Genomic DNA, 23,072 nt, shown 5'->3' on the forward strand with positions numbered 1-23,072 from the left:
TATAAATAAGTCAACGATGAATAGTGACATGTGTGTCAAGGATAGTAACTATGGTGTTATAGAAGAAATAATAAAGTTGCCTTACTTAGGCATAAATAATAGGGTAACTTTATTCAAGTGTCATTGGTTTGATCCCACAACAATAAGAGTCGACAAAGCCTCAGGCATTGTGGAGGTGAATCACAAATCAATGTTTGAAACATATGAACCATTCATATTAGCCTCGCAAACTCAACAAGTTTACTATACTTCATATTCGAGTACAAGAAAGTCGGATAGAAATGAATTGTGGGCAGTTTACAAGGTGAAGCTTAAATTATACCCCGAGTATGATCAATTACAGGAAGACAAGTTAACTAAAGAGAGTGATTACTATCAATCAGATGATATGTATGACTTCTCTTATGGTTACGATATCGCGCATGGTATGCATGTCATATATCCATTGGTCAATGGCACATGCATGGAAGAATGTGATCCAAATGATACATCAAGTGAATGGGCACCCAATGAAGAAGAAGAAGATGAGGAGGAGGAGGAAGAAGAAGAATATGAAAGTCAAACAAGTGATGAGGAAGAATTCTTGAGCTAGTGAAATACATCTTGTAATACATACCTCTATTTGATGTGAGTGATTTGAATGTATGAAAATGTATTGCAATGACTTAAATGATTTGAATGTATTGCAATGTTTGAATGTATTGCATGAAGTTATTTTTTATTTGATTATGTATCTTTGATAGGTATAGAGCTATGATTTGAATGTATTGAAATGTATTGCAATGACTTGAATGTATTGCAATGTTTGAATGTATTGCATGAAGTTATTTTCGATTTGATTATGTTGCTTTGATAGGTATAGAGTTATGATTTGAATGTATTGAAATGTATTGCAATGACTTGAATGTATTGCAATGTTTGAATGTATTGCATGAAGTTATTTTCGATTTGATTATGTATCTTCGATAGGTATAGAGTTATGATTTGAATGTATTGAAATGTATTGCAATGACTTGAATAATTAGAATGTATTGCAATGTTTGAATGTATTACATGAAGTTATTTTTGATTTGATAATGTATCTTCGATAGCTATAGAATTATGATTTGAATGTATTGCAATATTTGAATATCTTGCATGAAGTTATTTTCGATTTGATTATGTATCCATGAAGATATATAGTTGTGTAACTGATCCAATTGCATTGCAAGTTAAGGATAAGTTATTCATGATTAGCAAGTGATGTCATATCTTATGTTTTAATATATTGAAATATTTGATGTGAATGATTGAAATGTATTACAATGATTTGAAGGTATTGCAATGTTTGAATGTATTGCATGACATTTTTTATTTGTTAGAATATGGTTCGTAAAGGTTACAGTAGTCGAGCACCCAGTGGTAGCCAGTCTTAGCCTTTATCTTCATGGGTTGCTTCGATAGGTATATCATTTAACTAATTGTATACTAAATTAGTTTAAATATGCATTGTGTGAATTTCTAACTCATTTTTCTATAAATGATATTTTGCCTGCACATGACCCACCTACACTAGTTGTTCATACAAGTCACGAGACAATGCTGGAAGTAAGGTCTTCTCAGTCTGACACACGATGACTCATTTAAATAGTGTATATCGACAATCGACTGTAAGTATTTCATTTTCACTTATCCTATACCTATCTTATAAATATTGTATAATGATAGTTAATGTGTATCAATTCATGTGCAGCGCGAGGTTCGAGCCACAAGAAGTAATACGAGAGATTAGGCATTCACTAGTTCAACATCTACTAGGACCGGTCGCTCAATGGAAAGAGTATCTGAATGAGGTGTTGGATAGATTGTGGTTCTTATTCATGATATACAATCGTTTCTCATAGTTAATGTGTTTCATATTTAATTTTTTGTTATACTCATTTGTACTAACTTTCTAAAAATATTTGTAGGCTTCGAATCACTTCACGACTACGATGGAGGAGTATGACGCGAGAAAGGTGTGGCAGAAGGTGGTTGTCAATCGATTTGTAGACATGTTGCACAATATAAGGACTGCAGCAAGAAAAACATCTGGACACTACAAGAAAAATGCATATTAGCGACGAACTCTATCCGTCGCTAATTCATCGTTAAACATCTTTAGCTATGGATTAGCGACGGACAAGGTCCATCACATAATCCTAGTCGCTAAATTGCGTCAAATTTTATCTGTCGCTAATCAGCGATGGATTAACGATAACATATATCTGTCGCTAATTAGCGACGACGTAACGACGGATAATATTCGAATATAATCCATCGCAAACTTTTGGTCGGCAAATTAGTGACAGATTCGCGACAGATATACGTCTGTCGCAAACCATTGCCTTATCGAAATTGGCGACAGAGTAGCGATGAATATGTCATATATGTCGCTAATATTAAAAAAAAAATGAAATATGAAACTCGAGAAAATTTTTTCGTTATACAATTCATATAACCTGCTTATAAAAAATAAAATACACACAAAAAATACATATACAGGTGAAACAAAATTAACACAAGTCCTACGTTAAACAACCAAATACAGTCTCTGCCAAGTTATAATTAGTTACAAGTATGTCAAACAAATAAAATACATGAATCTAAGGGCATCATCCTCTTCATTTTCTCGATCTACCCCTCTCGCCATATCTCCATCATCTCCTCAACGTTGATCATCTCCAGCATCTTGCAAGAGAACCAAAATGTTAGTAATTATAAACAAAATGCTCATATGTGTTATAAAGCACTCAAAAAACTTTATATGTGATTAAACAAAATGTTCATACGTGTTCTAAGGTAGTAAAAAAGTTGTATATGTGATTCTATCATGCTCATATGTATTCTAAGGCAGTAAAAAAGTTGTATATGTGATTCTATCATGCTTATATGTGTTCTAAGGCAGTCAAAAAATTGTATATGTGATTCTATCATGCTCATATGTATTCTAAGGCAGTCAAAAAAATTTATATGTGATTCTATCATGCTCATATGTGTTCTAAGGCAGTCAAAAAATTGTATATGTGATTCTATCATGCTCATATGTGTTCTAAGGCAGTTAAAAAACTTTATATGTGATTCTATCATGCTCATATGTGTTCTAAGGCAGTAAAAAAACTTGCATATTGATTCTATCATGCTCATATGTATTCTAAGACAGTCAAAAAACTTTATATGTGATTAAATCATGCTCATATGTGTTCTAAGGCAGTTAGAAAACTTTATATGTGGTTCAATCATGCTCATATGTGTTCTAAGGCAGTAAAAAAACTTTATATGTGATTCAATCATTCTCATATGTGTTTTAAGGCAGTCAAAAAACTTTATATGTGGTTCAATCATGCTCATAAGTATTCTAAGGCAGTCAAAAAACTTGAATATTGATTATATCATGCTCATATGTGTTCTAAGGCAGTCAAGAAACTTTATATGTGATTCAATCATTCTCATATATGTTCTAAGGCAGTCAAAAAACTTTATATGTGGTTCAATCATACTCATAAGTGTTCTAAGGCAGTAAAAAAACTTGTATATTGATTTTATCATGTTCATATGTGTTCTAAGGCAGTCAAGAAACTTTATATGTGATTCAATCATGCTCATATGTTCTAAAGTAGTCAAAAAACTTGCATATTGATTCTATCATGCTCATAAGTGTTCTAAGACAATAAAAAAACTTTATATGTGATTCTATCATGCTCATATGTGTTCTAAGGTTGTTAAAAAACTTTATATGTGGTTCAATCATGCTTATATGTGTTCTAAGGCAGTCAAAAAACATGCATATTGATTCGATCATACTCATATGTGTTCTAAGGCAGTCAAAAAATTGTATATGTGATTCAATCATGCTCATATGTGTTCTAAGGCAGTCAAAAAACTGTATATGTGATTCAATCATTCTCATATGTGTTCTAAGGCAGTCACAAAACTTGCATATTGATTCAATCATGCTCATATGTGTTCTCCTTAACATGAGAACTGGAACCATGAAATTTTATGTTAATGCAGGAAGTACCAAATTATCAATACATAAAATACAGAGCTTTTTGAAGTGAAGTGCATCACCTGTCATTTACTAAAAGCTGCTCAACTTGCCTCACAACGTTCAGAACGAGTGGTTTCGCTTCCTACTCTCAGACACAAGATTGGCAAGAAAATGAGCTAAAAGAAAGGAAATGGGCAGGAAATGGGATTGTCCAAACCAAATTACAATTTTGCCTATTTTTCATATATTTGTGTACAAAGGAAACTTATTACCATATAAGCATAAAAAGGTAGAAGTTTCTTCCTTTTCCAAGTAGAGAACCGAAAGCACCAATAAACACAAAAACAAAATCAAATCCTGTACATCTGTCCGGTAGGCACCAACTCCCAAATTTAGTTTCAGAGGGCTGGGGTCCTTATTGTATGCAACAGTCACCTGTTTGAAATTAAAGGCACAAACAACTTTAGCGGGAGAGGACATGAAAAAGAGAAAAAACGAAGTCTGTGCATGTGCAGGTGGTTCATGATCCAAAAGCATGATATATTAAAGATGCATATGTACGTGAACCAACAGAAGATGCATGGAACTTCTTTTATTTTACACTGAAAGTCCAAATATTACCCACTGCAGAAAATTACTTCATCATCTTTTGCTTCATATTAATGACCAAGAATTTCATCCACAGCCAACTCTAAGAAAAGAACTTGCATGACTGTGGCCATAACCACCACTTTGGGCCTTTGGAATACGTTTGTAGTGAGAGCCAAAAAGGACTAGCAGTTTGGGAAAGAAATCATGAATTAAAATACAACATAACAGACTATACCAGCCTAATAAAATGACGACATAAAACCTTGCATATTCTTGCCTTTGGCTATGCCTGGCAGAATAGATAAAGATGGACTAACATCAAACATGTGCCCCTTTTTCACCTAGCCAAACTTTTACTTTCTACATTTTTGTTTTATTAGCAGGCACAGGGATCACCTAATCAAAATGAGAAAAAGGCACCATTTCCTCTTATTCTTGTGGAATGCTTCCAATTACAAACACAGCAATGGTAGATGTTGCAGCCAGCCGCCAAAATTAACTGCATAGTATAGGATTTGTCACCCTCTCGACATACATAATCCTAATGTGTATTCCCACAAATCTATTTTTTAAAAAAATCACATAGGTTATGGAGGATGAACCATCTCACTTGAGTCACAAATGAATACTCAAATCAATTAGTTGTTACTAAGGTGATAACAGAAGCACCACAAACCTGACCACCGTTAGCAAACAAAAACCAAAAATCGAGGCACTCATCTCTTTATAAAACTCTCTTATAAATCAATTCATATCAGAAGCTACGGCATATCTCTATGCACTAGGTATGAAACAACAATTCCAAAGAGTAAATCACTGGTCTTTGTCAATAAACTCTCAGTGACGACCTCAGAAACTCAAGGCCTTGGAAAAACTAGAACTAACAAAGACAACACAATGAGAGTGAGCAAAAAAATTCCCAAGGTAAAAGCAGTTTGATTTGATAAAAAGGTAAATGAATTCATAAACCAGAACAACATTTTCTGCCTTTGCATTTCATTTTTCCATAAGTGAGAAAATGAAGTATGGCATCAGAAAAAATTAACATTAAAGAGAGAGAGAGAGAGAGAGCATGTGTTGTTTGAAAGAATTTAGAGATGTTCTTACCAACACAATGAGCAACATGGGATTTTTTTAGTATGGCTGCCAACCCCAAATCTTCAATCTTAACTTCACCCTGGTTTCCATTAACAAATATGTTGTCACATTTGAGATCTCTGTGAATCACAGGAGGATTATGACTGAAGATAAAGAAGCCCTTTCAAAATCTGTCTGCACCAATTCTTCACTGCTCTAACACTTACACGCTTGTGCTTCTGTCTATACCGGACCATCAAACCCAGAACAGAGAAGGGGAGAAAACAAAAGAACCTATTAGTTTCTCCATTAATTCCTGAAATTGTGTACAAGAGAGGGAAAAAAGGCCCAAGTGTGCTCACTATCTAAAGGTGTCAGAGGTGAACATTTCAGTGACAAAATTGAAGTTCCTATTTGCAGTATCAACCCAAGAAGCATAGAACTTCATGATGTTTTTATGCTTGAGGGTCTTCAGCAGATGGATCTCGCAGTACAACCTTTCTAAATCTTCAGGGCTCTGCAAGAAATCATAAAGTTTCACCTGATTCCATGCAACTTCAATCCCTTCAAGCTCATCAAAAGCTCTGTATCTGCACCATAACCTAGAAAAAAACACTTTTCAGAAAACCAACAATACAGATTGATGGTTCTTTTTGTAAGCGTTATTTTAAAACCTTATTTTATCGTTGAAAACATTTTGAAAAATCACCAATCAAGTAATAAAAATAGACTTTCCACGAATGTGACGAGTACGGGTCGAATCCACAGGGAACGAGATACACTCAGATTAAATCTAAACTTTGCATTTTATTGATATCGAACCTGTTCAATTACAGAAAATACTACAATGAATTCAAAATTGAAAAAGAACAGAAACGAAGCGTGCAGTGACTTGAGCCTGCAAACACAAAGGCATTTTCGTCAGATCACTAGATGCGACAGTCTATCACTGAGACGAGATGCTCTTACTGCAACTTAATATCACCTGCACAACACAGAAGCGAAGTTAGTAAACTATATACAGGAATGGGAACCACTATTTCTAAATTAATTCTAAAATTAATCGCTAACTTAATTCTACGTAAAACGAAAAATTACCAGAGTTGAGTTCCTAAACTACTCATCCTAATGCTACAATTAACTTTGGACTAAAGTTAGAAACCTAATAAAACACAAAATAAGAATTAGAAAAACTATGAAAAATCGCAAATGACTATTTTGTCCATTAACAATGCAAAATTGGATTCAAATAGGTTTTCACAAATAGGAAGTTTGAAGGGGCAAATGAAGTCCGATTCTAAGTATTTTTCTTTTGTTCTCTTTCTAACAAATTCAAGAGTTTTTCAGATTTTACAGAATTGAAAAACTCATCGGGAAACTTCGGATACAAGCGTTTCAAGTTCATAGAAAAGTTCTAGAATCGTTTGACCCGAAATCTAAAATAGCGAAAAACCTGATTTTGCAGAATGCTTAAACAACAAACCAAATCAACTCGAAATGAGATGATTTTTGGTTTGTACACAGTTAACACTCTAATAAATAGCATAGAATAATACGTTCAAGAAAACTCAGACAGATTGCAAGTCAATGACACTTGCCAGTGAGTGCAAAAATCAGTTTTTAGATTCAATACACTATTCACATCACTAATCTCATGCCTGCACTATTGCTTAAAACATATGTAATTACAGTCATTCACAGCCTAATACTAACTACTAAAATTAAAAACAGAATGAAAACACAATTCTAACAACTATGCTAAGGTTTTGGAAAATACCCTCAATCGAGTAGAGTAATTCTAGTCAATGTGAGGGATTTGAATACATTAAATGCTAAAAACACTAATACTTACTAACCTAAGCTATCTAAATTAATTAACCTAATATATATATTGTCTAAATAAAATCTAAACACATGCTGCATACACAGAGTTAGCAAGAAATCACACCCTCTTGTTAACTAAGCAATGTTAACCTTGCTGAATCAAAGAAACAATCCTAATCAACACTAACATAACAACTAAACCTTATTCATGAACATCACTCAGCAATGGAACCTATTTTAATCTAAATTAATTCACCAAGTGGCAGCTAAACTCAGAAAACCCATTACTAAACAGAAAGTGCTGCATATCCCTTACTTGAACTAAACACCTACTCGGCTAGTGTGAAAATCAAACTAATTAATTCTATTCAACCTCTAAACTAATTTCATAAATACAAATCAGCAGAGTAGCACTGACATCCTTTCAATTACTTCATCAACAACAAGGCACGGAAGATTATAGCACTGTTGAAACAAGAATTATCCGCTCAACCTAAAAAACAATGTTATATCGACTAAACTGAAACACACCTAACTAATGCTAACACATGAGTTATTCTGATTATTAAACAAGACTTAGTAACTAATCTAACACATGATAAACTACTAATCAGTCATCAAACTGACTGAATCAAATGCTAATAACAACCAACACAAATGAGAAAAGCTAATTTGCACTAAACAAAAAAATCAGGTAGCATGTAAATACAATTAATTAATCTTAACACACCACTAAGGTAATTACATAAATAAAACACAACAATATAAATCTAATGCTACCTAAGTTATTTCACTACAACAAAGAATAAATGTTGCTAATAGACAAGAACACCAACCTATACGCTAATTGCAAGAGTCCCTAATTTACATCTACTAATGAACTGCTAGTTGAACCACAAGTAAACCATAATCTTAAGTTAAGCTAATCATAAATCGAAACTACTGAACAACATTTTAACAAGAATTAGAACACTAATTACATTGACTACTACAACAACCAAGAATTAACTACACCAATTTAATTGCATCAAACCCCAACTAATGGTTGCTAACATATCTAATCTAACAAACTAATACAAATATTGACTAAAATGGAGATAACTTATTAATGCTAACACAAAAATTATTCTAATTAGCAACAAAATTCAATAACCAGCTAGATCTAATAAATGCGCAGAAAATTAGCAAATTAACACACATGAGCAAATTAATCTACGCTATGTTTTTGAGCTAGAATATTCAGCAAATAGCTCCAGTTGGTTAGCAACAGTCCAGTGCAATGAAGATTAAAACTACTAAATCAAAAGAAAATTTACCTAAATAAACATCTAAACTACCTACAGTGTTGGTTTAAGCACTAGTCTAATTCTAAGGCTGAAACAACAGAAAACGCAGGCAATAAACAAAAGAAAAATAAAGACACACACAATTGGGTTTTTATACTAAAAGAAAAGGGATGAGAGACTTACCGCGTGCCATTGGTAGTCCAAGGAGTGCAGGGGGAGGAAAGACTGGTTCATGCCTTGTGAAAAGTGCCACTGTAGCTGCTTAAGGTGCTGAGCTACACTATGTTGCTGTTTTGAAGTGCGCTGAAAGGGGGGAAATCAAACTGAGGCTCGCTCGGATGGAAGAAAGAGACCGGCTACAAAGGGCCGGCGTTACGGACGGCGTGGACGTCACACCGAACGAAAAAAGCACCTCCAATGCTGCTATACAATGCGGCTACTACTATTCATGGCTGCATTAGGCTGGGGTTGCTGCTCAAGAGGGCTATGTCGATGATGGAGGCAATTTGAGTTGGGCTTGGTTGAGGAAGGAGACCGGCAAGACGAGACCGGCAGTCCATGCAGTGCAGACGACAAACCACGAGAACGCAACACTCCTTAATGGCTTCAACCTGCACAGCACAACCAAGGTTAGTAGTTAGCACAAAATGGCAATGGAAAATGAAGGAGAGGAAGAGATGAAGAAGAAGACGGAGCAGTGAAGGAAACGAAGGTGATGGAACTCCTAATGGCTAACGAAATGGCTCGATCATGGAGAAGGGGGATTGGGGAAGACAATGAAGAGGAAGAAGGGGCAAGCTGGGTGGTGCATATCTCAAGGCAAAACCCTCTCTTAGGGTTTCTTCATTCATTTTTATAGAGAAGAGCCTCTTTTATGGAAATTTTAGAAAAGAGATTAAAATGCTCTTTTTAGTTGGGCACCTCTTCTGAGGGGGTATTCAGCAAAAGATTTCTAAAAATCATGAATGGGCTGAGGTGGGTTGGATCTAGGTTATTTGTCATTGATTCAGGGCCCAGATGGGCCAATTGGATCCATTTTTGACCCGGTTCACCCCGAGGTCTGACCCGCTACACTGTAAATGCGATAACTTTCTTGTTTTAAGTCTGATTTGAACGAAATTTGAACCATAGTTCAATGACATCTAAATGCATCTAAGTGTGAGTTTTAAACCTATAAATGATGCATTTGTTTAATAAAAATATATTATATTTACGTGTAATTAATGCATCATCACAGATCCACCAAAAAATTGAAAACAAAGGGCCTAGAAGAAAAGTTTCTTACACAATCTTGGATGACCCCTTCCCCAAAATCTCATTGTACTACAAAACAACCAATAACCCAACATCAGAAGCACTAAGATATGCCTAATTGTACTCACGTTGTGAGAAGCATAAACCAGACCAGCTCCCCACCGCGTAGAGCGTCGATTGCGGTGACCCCACATTCTCCAAACCCCCCAAAAACCAATTAGTGACAAAATCCTAAAAATGCAGGAACCCAAATCATGGTTTCCTGAAAACAAAGGTACCAATCGAATTTTACCTTTTGCACGACGTCCTTCTCGTCGTCCTCCAGCATAGAGCAAGCCACACGCTAGGTCAGCCCCGCCATGTAATCAGGGGCGTAGCTAGGATTCATGTGAGGGAGGGGCAAATAGGGGTGTAGAAAAAAAATTATTTGTGTGATAGTCGAGGGTTCGGGGGCAGCGCCCCCGAAAAAAAAATTGAGATAAAATAAAAAATGGCTACAATTATTAATAAAAATCTGTTTCATATGGACAAATCAAACTATTTGCTGCAGTCAGGGTTGGGCTAGGACTGGACTGGGCTACAAAAATGGATAAAAATCTATTTCATATGGAATCAGGGCTGGGCTAGGGATGAGCTAGGACTGGGCTTTTAAAAAAAAGAAAAAAAAAATAACTGTTTCGGGAGGCCGGACTGGGCTATAGCCCAGTCCTGCCCCCCCCCCCCCCCCCCTAAGCTACGCCCTTGCATGTAGTCCTCCTCGTCGCTCTCCGAGCTCACCACTGACTCGAGGATGCTGTTGAGGAGCAGCTTGGCGAGGTGGGCGAGAATGCCGCCCCGCTTGGTGTCACTGCCAACGGAGGGGTCATCACCATAGCCGAAGATGATGCGGACGACAACAGAGTCGACCTGGGAAAGGAGGGAGGCGAAGCGCCCTAAGCTACTTTGTAACGAGAGAGAGTGGGAGGGAGAATTTAGTGCTCTAATTTGGTATTTTTAATCGAAAATTAGCGATGGATTTGCGACGAAATATTTCTGCCAATTATCCGTCGTTATGTTGCGATGGATAGTGAGACAAATGTTTTTGTCTCAAAGTTGTCGCTAATTAGCGACGAAAAAAAAATTGTCACTAATTTCGCAAATATTTTGAAGGTTAGTGACAGATAGCTTTTTCTTGCTAATCCATCACAAATTTGAGACGAAAAAAAATTGTCGCAAATTTGCGATGAAAAAATCTGTTGCAAATTTTTGTCGCTAATCAGGGTTTTTCTTGTAGTGGGAGGGATAGATGATCCACTGCAGTGAAAGGGCCATGACCCTTCTACTATCAGGTCAGATGTTTGGGATGCAATGTGGGACAAGTGGGCGGGGCATGAATTTTGAAACCACTCAGCGAAGGCTGCACAAAACTGAGCGAAGATGCCCCATGCCCATCTACACACAGGTGGATCTAGGACTTTTGGGTGCCACCTGAAGAAAATGGTAACTCATCAATATATATATTGTCAATTTTGTAAGTATTGTTGCATACCTTTAAATAATTTTTTAATCATTTAACTCCGCAGGAAGCAGAAAAAGGAGACATTATGCCATATAAGGATGTGTTTGTTGAAACACATAAACGTAAGACCACGGGAGAATTTGTATCAAAGAAGGCGACAACAACAACGATATGTATTTATTATATTAATAAATATTGTAATATACAAGTTATCATAAATATTAGAATTCTTAATTATTAATCCACATTTAATCATTACTTTGTAGGAGTCATACGAGCAACAGATGGTAGAGCGATATGGCGATGACTCCACTCAGCATCCGCCTTTTGATCCTGCAGCATGGGTGACTGCAACAGGTGAACCCACAAAGGGTCATGTGTTCGGGTTTGGGAGTAATATGAACACCTCACCAGTCATTGCCTCTTCCAGTCACGGCTCACAGAGTTCTCCTGTCAGCATCAGCTTCAAGCATCCGACTGACCCGCCTAATTCTTGGGATGGTGTCCGCCAACTTGTTAAGGACACAATGCGTGATTATTTACATGAAGCAATTTCCGACATTGTCTGTAATGTGTTATGCAACTTTTTTTGGGACAGGGAAACTTCATCTGCAGGTGCCTGTCAGGTATGAAAGTTTCATATGATTTGTTTCATGTCGTTAGATTTCAAGCTAGTATATGCATAATTAGAACACATATTTGCATGATTGAATCATTATTAATTTTTTATGTTAGCCTTAGAACACATCTGAATTTTGTTAATATCCTTCACTTTATTGCTAGCTAGATTATGTGTAATTCACTCATGTTACTTTGATTTCCTTAACTTAAGTGCATTGCATATAATTTTTTTCATTATACTTTGTTTATCAATACTAATCTTTCTTTTCTCGTGTAGGATGCTGGAGATAATTAGCGTAGAGGAGCTAAAGGGGCAGATTGAGACAATAAAGAAGATGACGCACATAATCTTGGCGATGATTACAATTTTTATTTAGTATCAATATCTAATTTTGTGATGGATTAGGGATGAATATTTATTCGTCGCAAAAGTGAATCAGCCAATGATTTGCGACAAATTTTAATCCGTCGTTATTGTAGCAACGAATTTTAATCCGTCACTAAACCAAATCTTTGCAGATTAATGATGGCCTTGCGATAAATCATGTCATTTGTTAATTCATCGCAAATTAGTGATGAAAATAGCGACAAATAGTTTTCGTCGCTAATTAGCGACTAGAATTTTGCGATGAAAGTTAGTCGTCGTTAATCTGTCGCTAAACTCTACAGCGACAAATTGAGGCCGTCGCTAATCCACAGATTTCTTGTAGTGTATTAACATGGGCACATGAAAGAACATACATGAGAGAGTATTTTGGGTTTTGAAGAGTTATAGGACAGGCTGTCCATTTATGCCCATTCGGGAGCTTCAATAATGCTAATTATGGACTCATTATGAGCCTCTTTAAGAGAGATCCATGGTAGCTTAATGAGGTCTATCATGAGGGCATACATAGTTGTTGAGTGCCACATTCGTGTTTGATCTCTCTTTGGGTTTAAGAGTTTTGCTCACTTCTTGACATTTTGGCCTGAGCTCATTGAGGGAGCTGATTAGCTAAGGTGAACGTCAACCATCTGTATTCACTGAAGCACCATTCAGATCATCCAAGGCAACATCCGGTAAGTGCATCTTCTACGATCTATTTTATGTTAACATTGGGTTATGAACCCGCACCGTACATCCGCTTAGCATATTCGGGGTGTGTGGGTGTGTGGGTGTGTCGGCGTCTGTGCGATGCTTGCCAAAAAAAAAAATCATCATTGTTCTCCCTTGTCAGGCTCTCGTTTGGTTTTGGGATGTTGGACGACAATGGAGGAAGCATTGATAAGCGACCCATTGCCTGCCACACTCGTTTCAACCAACCATTTGATTGGCTATCCGTTAGCAACTAATAAGGAGACCTTTACTGTATATCTTAAAATTTTGGCAATATCCATCGAAGGTCTAAGTTCATTGACGTGTGACAATCTTGTATGAGTGATTTGAGCATCATCGAAGTTGTGTGGAGGGATTCCAGCATGTTTTCCAGAGGCTCTACAGAATTTTGGCAAAAATCTATCCATGCACAGTCTCACACCTTCATTTGCGTTTTTCGATGAACCGGTGAAGAATTCTATAATGGTATCAAAATGAAAGTTGTTTGCACTTAAATTTTGAGCAAACCTGATTGACATTTGAGATCTCCAACATGTTGTATTTTGGGAAGAGCATTCTCGGATCCATTGGTGGGTTTGGGTGGATCAAGTCTGCACTTGACCTGGCAAAACTCGATCCAGACCCGGACCCGTTTGAAGGATGGATGGTTTGGGTTTGTGCTCGATCTAGTGGGATTTGGTCTAAGACCCCAAACCCGTTAGGGGTTTTGGGTCAATCGGATCCATGACCAACGAGGTGAACCCAGTCCACAACCGAAACCTGATGTAGTTTTCAAGTGGACTGCGTATGAGTCCGACCATGTCGGATTTGATCCAGGACCCAGACCAATTGTGGGTTTCGAGTGGACCGGGTCTAAGTCTCACTCGATCCGAGACTCGAACCTATTGAGGGACCCAATCAGGACGAAGACCTAGACTTGTTAGTGGTGGACTGGGTCTGAGCTCGACCCTGTCAGAGTCAGTCTGGAACCCAAACTCGTTGGGGTTCTGGGTGGATCGAGTTTGGTCCCGACCCATTAAGACCTGGTCCAAGACTTACTAGGTAGATCGAGTCAGTAACCATGGGTCAGATCAGGTCTAAAATAGAACCATTTGACCCATTAAGGAGAGAACCAATCCATAAACCAATGCGGTTGTAAGGCTGGTTCAGGGGTTCTTGAGACCGGTTTTAGGGTTTCTAGAACTGATTTAAACATTTTAGAAACTAGTCCAGTGGTTTCTAAGACTTGTTCATGCATTTTGGGACCGGTTCTGGCTTTTTAGGGATTGGTTCGGTCCTTTTGGGTCTAGTTCAATGGTTTGTGAGACCAGTTCGTGCTTCTTGTGACAACTTCAGTGGTTTTTTGGACCAGTTCAGAGTTTTTATGACCAATTCAAAGCTTTTTGTGATCAATTTAGGGTCTTTAAGGGCCTGTTTATGCCATTTTAAGACCTCAATCCTAAATATAACTCGTAAATGCATGTCTTTGTCATTGGTCTCATACTTTTTGGTAACTTTAACTTGATATAAAGTATGTTTCATGTTGTTTTTGAGCTATCTATGATTATTTAAGCATGAGATTATGAATGCAAGCATTTTATTTGTGTTATGACATGTTTTATATGAACTTACAATAAAAGATTTCGATCAACTCACTTTCATTATCAATAAAGTGATCCGAGTTTTATTGATTGAGAGTTTCTTAGACCGTGTTGAGATTGAAATTCAGTATTGAGATTGTGTGTGATTTTATGAAACAATTATTATATCCAAAGGCAGGTCATTGTGTTTAAAATTCACACAGGGTATAATAGTAAATGTATATATGAGCCCATAAAACATGTTCATACCCAAATGTACAGTGCTAAATTGCTTTTAGTTATATAATATGCTAGTTTCACCAATTGAAGTCAATTCCTTGATAATTTAGGGTATGAAACAACTCAGAGTATTATTGTTTTTACCAAAGTGAAACAATAATAACTCTATTATGGTTGCCTTAGAAAAAGTGAATAATAAAATGTCTCACATTTACCTTTTTAATATGAATCTTGTATAAAACAGTTAATCTCTCACTCATGTAGAGAATAGTATAATCGAACAAAAGACTGTTTATGAGAAGTGAGAGCACTCATAAGACTATTTATGAGGAGTGAGGGTATTCAAATAATCTTAGCCGGTTGCTTTTGCAATTGCGATTGACTAAGAATATTCGAAGTGTCATCTCTCACTGCAGGACAATAAAGAAATTTAATGTCATTGAGGCAGAAATTATTGATTTAAATGAGATTTCATCTTAGGCCATATGGATTAGAAGCTTCATTGGGTCTTGGTATAGTAGACTCTATTGGAAGGCCACTAAAGATCTTATGTGATAATGAAGCTGCAGTGTTCTTCTCGAATAATAACAAGAGCTCAACCTTGTGTCGACGCATGAAGTTAAAGTACTTTATTGTTAAAGAAAGAACTGAGAATCATTTAGTGTGTATTGATACAATCGGTTCAAAGTTAATAATTGTGGATCCCCTTATTGAATAGCTAGCACCAGGATTATATTCTCAACATGTAAAGAAGATGGGTCTATTTATTTTCTTTTGATATATGACAATACATTATGGTTATATGTGATTACATTTGTGAAAATAAATTGATTATCTATGATTTTATGCATTATTGATTCTGCATTAGGGATCTCTCATTGAGTAGAGTGAATAACCGAATAAAAATATTAAATGACCAATAGAATGGGTTAGAGACCAACTTATTAATAAAGATAATCTTAACATGCTAAAACACTGAAAATGAATTATATTGCAGTGTATGAAAATATGACATTTTATACAGGGGTGCTCATCTCCATGTCTTATATGATTCATTCTTGTGATACCGGATAGCATCTGAACCCATATGAAAATTAAATCGAGATAACGGTAAAGAACCTTGAAGATATGATTTTTCGTGTCAATGGGTCAAGTGAGAAAATGTTGAATTTTGGATCAGATCAAATGTAACCTAGATGTGACCCATATTGACATGGACCCATGAAGGGACATACATTAGAGAGGCTTTTGGGTTTTGGGGGGTTACAAGACAATTATGAAATTCATGCCCATATGGACCTCTACTAGCACCTATTATGAACCCATGGGCCTCCCCCAGATCTTCCTATAAATAAGAGAGATCCATGATAGCTTGATGAAGACTACCATGAGGGCATAGGTGGTTGTTGAGTGCCATATTCGGGTGTGATCTCTCTCTCTGGGTTCAAAGGTCTTGCTCACCTCTCAATATTTTAGCATGGGTTCATTGAGGACTTTGATTGATTGAGAAGAATATTGATTACTTGCGTCCACCAAAGCGCCGTTCGGATTATCCAAGGCCGCATCTGGTAAGTGGCACTTTCACGATCCATTTTATGCTAACAATTAAGTGTACTATTGACTGAGGAAGGGACCTCAAAGGTTTTACCAACTAGAGGCCGGATAATATGCAGTAGGTGATGGAGCATTTTCGCTTGGCCTAACCAAACAAGATGAACCACACAAATATCTAAAAATTAGACTGCTTGTATTCATAAAAAAACAACAAAACATAAAGCTTCTCGATGTGATCAGGTGTAGTTCATCTCGATGATGAATAACATTCAAGGTGGCTTTCACAACTTTCTGCGCAAGGTTCTTGTTCGTATCTGCTCTTGTTTCATACTTCATCAATATATATGGGTTAATATTTGGTGCTGATGATGGTACAAAACTATTAACTAGAAATCACTTTATTTTTAATTTGTTTTGATTTTTTTTAAAATCCAGCCCTACGGATGTGATGTACAAGGCTTGTTTAATAGATAATGAGTTTTGAATCAGATGATTGTGAGATATAAGTATGTTTTATAAAATGTTTCAAAAATCAACGGCCCACAATGTACCAAGAATTTATGACTTAAAAATTATAATTTTACATAAAAAAACCACAATCCAAAGTTTGACCCTTAGAAAATAAACCAAACTAAATACATATATGTGGTGGTGAGATTGAGTTGATAGTCTGATACTATGAATTCCAGCTGAATAATACACACATTTTCTACCACCATCCAATATTGATCCATTCCTAGCTAACCCATTGCAAGAGTGAACCGACTTCAATTCCATTTACTTGCATTTGGTAAGCCAAAACCATATCCAATTATATTTGGATGCAGATATGGTTTTGATTTTTTTTGTACTGAATTAAAAGAATATCCCTATTTGATCTGAACTCGTCTATCAGCATATCTGGTATGAGCTATTTACCATCCTAATTGGAATCCTTTTAGATAACATCCGGTTAGTCGAATATAGTATTTGACCACATCTATCCGAATCCCAAGCATTTACATTGTTGGAAAAACTTTCAAAATAAAATCATTTTATATGGTGGGAAGTACAAAATCACATAATTTTTATAAAGTCAATGTTTCTTTTTGTTTCTCTCCAAAATGCCATTGAAAAAGTTTAGTCGGATATCTAAGAGGAAGAGAAACTCTTGAGGGTCTAAAGGGGTCCTTTTCTATAATCTTATACTTTGTTAACCCATGTGTTTAGAGTCCTTCTGATAGCACACTTTGCACTCCGCAATGGTGTGAGATGCTTTAGGAGGAGCCTAGGCCCATTTTGACCAAACCTAACCTAAGAGGAAGAGAAACTCTTGACTGAGTGACTTTGATTTTCGATTTGAAAGCTACATTCAGAATGTTTGAGACCATTTAGTTGAACCCGAGCTGCTCTTGACCGTCCGTTGAAGGTGTCCGTTTAGAATCATTTTCGTCCAAATTTTAGAACATTGGATTTATGGTCATTTAAACTCATTTATCACACAAAAACATTTTAGTCTTCCTAAATATATAAAACACTTTATTTTTGACTTGTTGGTTAGATTTTTTTAATTTTCAAGCTTTTCTCAGGTTCTATCCTTTTGGTTGGCAAGTTCGTGTGTGGGAGAGGTCACTTGATCTTGCGGACTCAGTCACACTAATTTTCAGTTTTCATCTTCGAAAATTTAGAAGCGGAGCAATTGAAGTTTTAAAGATGACAAACATGAAAATGTAGATTTAGGTTTTGGGATCTCAAATTTACAAAATCATGTTTTTGGCCACCGTGTTCCAACCATCTCTACTGAGGCTTAACCAAGACAATCCAGAAAAGTGGTTTGATGCTCATTGGCTTTTTTGAAAGGCCAAACCCATGTCCCAAGTCAATGATCTTTAACTTCTCTTGGACTTTGGCAATGTTGACCAATATTATATTTTTGAAGATTGTGACCACAACTTTTGTGTTGCAAAGAAAAACGCTCTTTTTTTAGTAGTTTTAAATTGATAAGACGAGAGGCTGAATCTCAAAGGTTTGTGACAGCAATACCATTACGTCACTTACAATATCAGTAGCTTATTTAAAGGCTTTAAGTTTTTGGGTATTCATTTCTTTCTATTCTCCATTAAAGAAGTTAAGCACAATGTTTTTGCATACAATATGTTAAATTAGGACAGTGAAGGCTATTTATGATAACGTTGTATGTAGATAGGGATGGCAGTGTATCGGGAAAAATGGGGCTCGGCGCCCGCCTCATCCCTTTTGGACGAGGATAGAGGCAGGGGTTAAAATTAGGGATGGCAGTGGACCGGGGAAAGCGGGGCCCCGCCCCGCCTCGCCCCGTTTGGACCGGGGATGGAGGCGGGGGTGGAGGATAAAATCCATCCCCGCCGCGGAGGCGGGGCGGGGGTGGACGTGCACTTTTCCCCGCCCCGCCCCGTCCCCGCCACGATCCCCGCCCAACCCCGCCCCGACCACTTTTCCCCGCAATATATATCCTCGCCCCGCCCCGCCTCATCCCCGTTTGGACCGGGGATGAAGGGTATGAAACGGGGATGGAGGATAAAATCCATCCCCGCCGCGGAGGCGGGGCGGGGGTGGAGGATAAAATTTTGAGGCGGGTCGGGGGTGGAAACCTTGTCCCCCGCCCCACTGCCATCCCTAGTTAAAATCAAAACCTCTTGGAGGCGGAGATGGACTTATGCTTTCCCCAACCCTGGCTCCGCCCCGCCCCCATCCTTGTTAGTGAGATGACAGTGGACCAGGGAGAAACAGGGCCCGGCCTCCCCTCGCCCCCATATAAACTGAGGGATGGAGGACATGCAACGGGGATGAAGTTTAAAATGAAAACCCATGCAGGGATGGAGGGCTGAATTTTGAGACAGGGCAAAGGTGGAAACCTTGCCCCCGTCCAATGGGGGCAGGTTATATGCCCCCCCCCCCCCAACACGCACTGTAGCTACGTGCGTGTTCCGGGGAGAACACCCAACACCCTCTCCCCGTCCATCCCTATATGTACAAGTTCCAAGAATGATTTTAGAAGGTGTTCAAATTAGTGCAAAAGACACTTAATTGGTGTAGCATGTCAAGGGTCACTCTCTTAAGTGCAGGCAAGTTGTACTTTCCTTTTCTTAATCAAAGTAAATGCACTTTGGTGACCTCTTGGAGACCCATGGTAGATGGTACAATGTTTCGATACGGAAGGTGAAAATTTTGGTAAATGAGAATCCTCATTAGGCTCACTTATTTTTATTTTGGTTTCGCGGGATATCAAAGGGCATCGCGAATTCATGTACTCTTCCTTTTTCATTGGTTAACGGGAAAAGTTTTTTTCCATAAACATTTCTTCTATCATATCATGATTACCTCTCAAAATGTTAGGGCAAATGAATTCTTCGATCATGTGACGTCTAAGTTACCTTAAAGATGATTTTGCCATGGTTGGCAAAATGAAATGGATGATTTTGAAAAATAAGATAATGAAGGATGATTTTGGGTTTTCATTAAATTTAGGTTGGCCAACTATGAAAAACAACTAGGCCAAAAAGTTTAGTCGATTTGACAGATTTAATCACGTGCTTTGCAATTTTCCCAATTAAATCTTTACCAAGAGTGACAACTCTCAAGTGTTCAACCTTGTGTGCCTTTGCCGGGTCACAAGATGATTGGCGACTTTGTTTACCAAAGGTTAAATCGGGTTATATTATATATAACAGATGGAAGCTCGGCCACATAAAACACAGAAAATTGCTGTGCTTGTAGTGATTTTCTGTATTTTGTGTTTTACATAGATATGGCAACATGCATTACACCATAAAATTTGGCCCTTCTGCGGCAATTCTTGCATTTTACCACTAAATATATGTCGATATTATTTCCCTTTGTTGTAAAATTTCCTCCACTTAAGTACTCAAGCCCACACAAAACACAGAAACACAGATCCCATCATTTGAAATAGGATGGGTTCCATCATACATTCAATCCTAGTCATTCAATCAATGGCTAAATGGTTCTGCTGGATGGCTATAGGATTGAATGTATGATGAAACCCATCCTGTTTTAAATGATGGAATCAGTTTCCGAATTTCACTACTTGTATAATGTTTTTCTGTGTCTTGTGTTTACACAGAAAATGGCTATGCGGAGGCATTTTTTTCTTGTCTCACAAAACGCAATAAAAGTCACTACCCATGTCAAGATAATTGTTCAACTTAATCCATGCACATTCTTCTCATCACACTATACATCCTACCACACATGCTAATCATGCCAAATGAAAGTAAAAGATAAAAAAGCAGAGTATAAACCCTACCAACTTCTCTTCGACACTTCAGTTAGTCTTATCACTTCACATGACATAAGCAACCAAATAAACAAAAAAAAAAGAGAGTAAAAACCACACACTACCATGAATCAAGCCAGTGTAGTGTTTTAGCACCACCTTCCCAACTTGTTATCTCAAACTTTTCGTATTGGTTTACTTACTCCATCAACACACCTCCATTCTTACCCTCCCTTCTGGGGTTGATCATAGCACGAAGTGGGGTTTTAGCCACCACAGTGAAAGCATATTTCTCCGACATGTCTACCTCCTTGCACCCAGGAGGAGGCAGCCACTTGAATTCCTGCACCATCCTGGCCACTATCAGGCTAATGTGTAGCGTCCCCAGGCTCAGCCCTGGGCAGATCCTCCTCCCCACTCCAAAAGGCATCATCTTCACCTCCTTCACCCCAGTCATGTCTGCATCCTCTTGCCCCAGGAACCTCTCCGGCATGAACTTCTCCGGCGACCTCCACAGCTTCGGGTCCTCGGAGGCAGCTGGGCTGTAGAAGTCGACTGAGACGTCGGCCGGAATGTCGTAACCCCCCAAGGTGGTGGCCTCCGTTACAGCATGAGTGAGGAGGAAGTACGTAGGAGGGTGCTTCCTCAGCACTTCCTTCACAAAGGCATTGAGGTAGTCCATCTTCTCCACGTCCTCGTCCACCACCACCCTTCTCCCTCCATCTGTGGCTCTGTAAACGTCATCTGCCACCTTCTCCTGCACCTTCTGATCCATCACCAGGTGGATCGCCGCCCACTCCACCGCCACCGCGGTGGTGTCGGTCCCACCATTGATGAACTCCGAGCACAGAGTGACGAGCTCCTCGTTGCTCGGCGAGTGCTTCCTCCCCTCGACCTGCAATTCGAAGAGGGTGTCGACGTAGGCGACGGTCTTCCGCTTCTCCAGCGACGTCGATGACGACGTCTCGGCCAGTATCCGTCGACGCTTCTGCACCATGGGGAGGATGATGGCGAGCTGCTCGTCCCTAACCTTCATGGCTTCCTTCCGGCGGTTCGCGAAGAGCAGCCGGAGAAACGGCAGGAAGTCATCGAGGTGTGGCTCAATCGCGAAAAGCACCCGCTTGAGCACGTCATCGACCAGGATGATATCGGATTCCTCCAGGTCGAGGCCGAAGCACATGGAGAGGAGGATGTAGAAGACGGTGAAGCGGACGTTGGTGAGCACGGAGACGAGGGAATCGGGGTCCTCAGCGGCCTCCTGGCGGAGACGGTCGATGAGCCGGTCGAGGGACCGGTTGCGGACCGGGCGGAACTCCTTGACTCGGATCGGGGAGAGCATCTCGGAGACGAGGTTCCGGCGGAGGGAGCGCCAGACGGGGCCGTAGAGGGAGGAGTTGACAGTGAACTTGTTGCAGCTGAAGACGGACTTGGTAGGGTACTCGCGGGGACGGTTGGCGAAGCACTGACCCTTCTGGATGAGGGCCTCGTGGGCAAGCTTGGCGCAGCAGACCACCACCATTGTGCGGCTTCCCATCCGGAGGGTGAAGATGGACCCATACTGCCGGCGGAGCTCCTTCACCGTGTCCATGAAGGGACGGCCAGCGCGGGATATCTGCAGCAGGTTTCCCACCACCGGCCAGCCTCGAGGCCCCGGCGGAAGCTTCGGTGCGTGGTGCTTGCAAGAGACTCGCCGGAAAAGGATGAAGGTGGTGCTAAAGAGCAAGAGAAGAAGGGACGTGAGGGTGGTGAGAGAAAGCCCCAGAATCTCCATATGAGAGAGAGAGAGAGCTCTTTTTCTTCCTCTTTCCTAGTTGGATTCAAATTTGGTTTTGGTTATCTTGCTTGTGGTAGAAGAATCCGATGATTCTTATAAGATGATTCAAGGAAGGTTGAAGACTGTCATGATGAAACCTGCCGTTGCATGGGCTACGGGTGTATAATGCAGCACTAGGGAGTAAAGCCTTTATTCCAGGATAAACAGGTAAAAGATTACCAGTTTTGAGCTCCCAACTACCAAGGAATGTGGGCAGTTGGCTGGACTCCACTCTTTAATTACGAGAAGGGCTGAGAGTTTAAAGGTGAGAGATAGTTGGGTCTTAATGAGGGAGTGGATGGTGAGGGTGGCATTATTCATGTTTACACTGTTGCAAGACCGTACAACCATGAAGTTTTAGGGTAGGGAGTTTCAAGAGAAGATATTGGGAAGCA

At 38.8% G+C, this 23,072-nt stretch overlaps 2 protein-coding genes across 2 annotated transcripts; both read right to left on the bottom strand.

Moving 5' to 3' along the window:
- Nucleotides 1–2,655: 2,655 nt before the first annotated feature.
- LOC149848494 (serine/threonine-protein kinase WNK1-like) lies at nucleotides 2,656–10,369 on the bottom strand. Its single transcript, XM_090004463.1, has 8 exons — nucleotides 10,334–10,369; nucleotides 10,073–10,110; nucleotides 9,337–9,398; nucleotides 6,647–6,662; nucleotides 6,040–6,267; nucleotides 5,712–5,841; nucleotides 4,373–4,444; nucleotides 2,656–2,709 (listed from the first exon to the last, which is right to left on the bottom strand). The coding sequence occupies exons 1-8, from the start codon at nucleotides 10,367–10,369 to the stop codon at nucleotides 2,656–2,658; spliced, it is 636 nt and encodes a 211-aa protein (XP_089860589.1).
- Nucleotides 10,370–21,063: 10,694 nt separating this feature from the next.
- On the bottom strand, nucleotides 21,064–22,635 carry LOC149848495 (cytochrome P450 77A1-like). The gene has a single exon (XM_090004471.1). It carries the CDS (start codon nucleotides 22,633–22,635, stop codon nucleotides 21,064–21,066), a length of 1,572 nt encoding a protein of 523 aa, XP_089860597.1.
- Between the last annotated feature and the right edge of the window lie 437 nt (nucleotides 22,636–23,072).

The sequence above is a fragment of the Nuphar pumila genome, chromosome 1 (genome assembly GCF_984573655.1).
Source record: "Nuphar pumila chromosome 1, dmNupPumi1.hap1.1, whole genome shotgun sequence".
Taxonomy (NCBI): domain Eukaryota; kingdom Viridiplantae; phylum Streptophyta; class Magnoliopsida; order Nymphaeales; family Nymphaeaceae; genus Nuphar; species Nuphar pumila.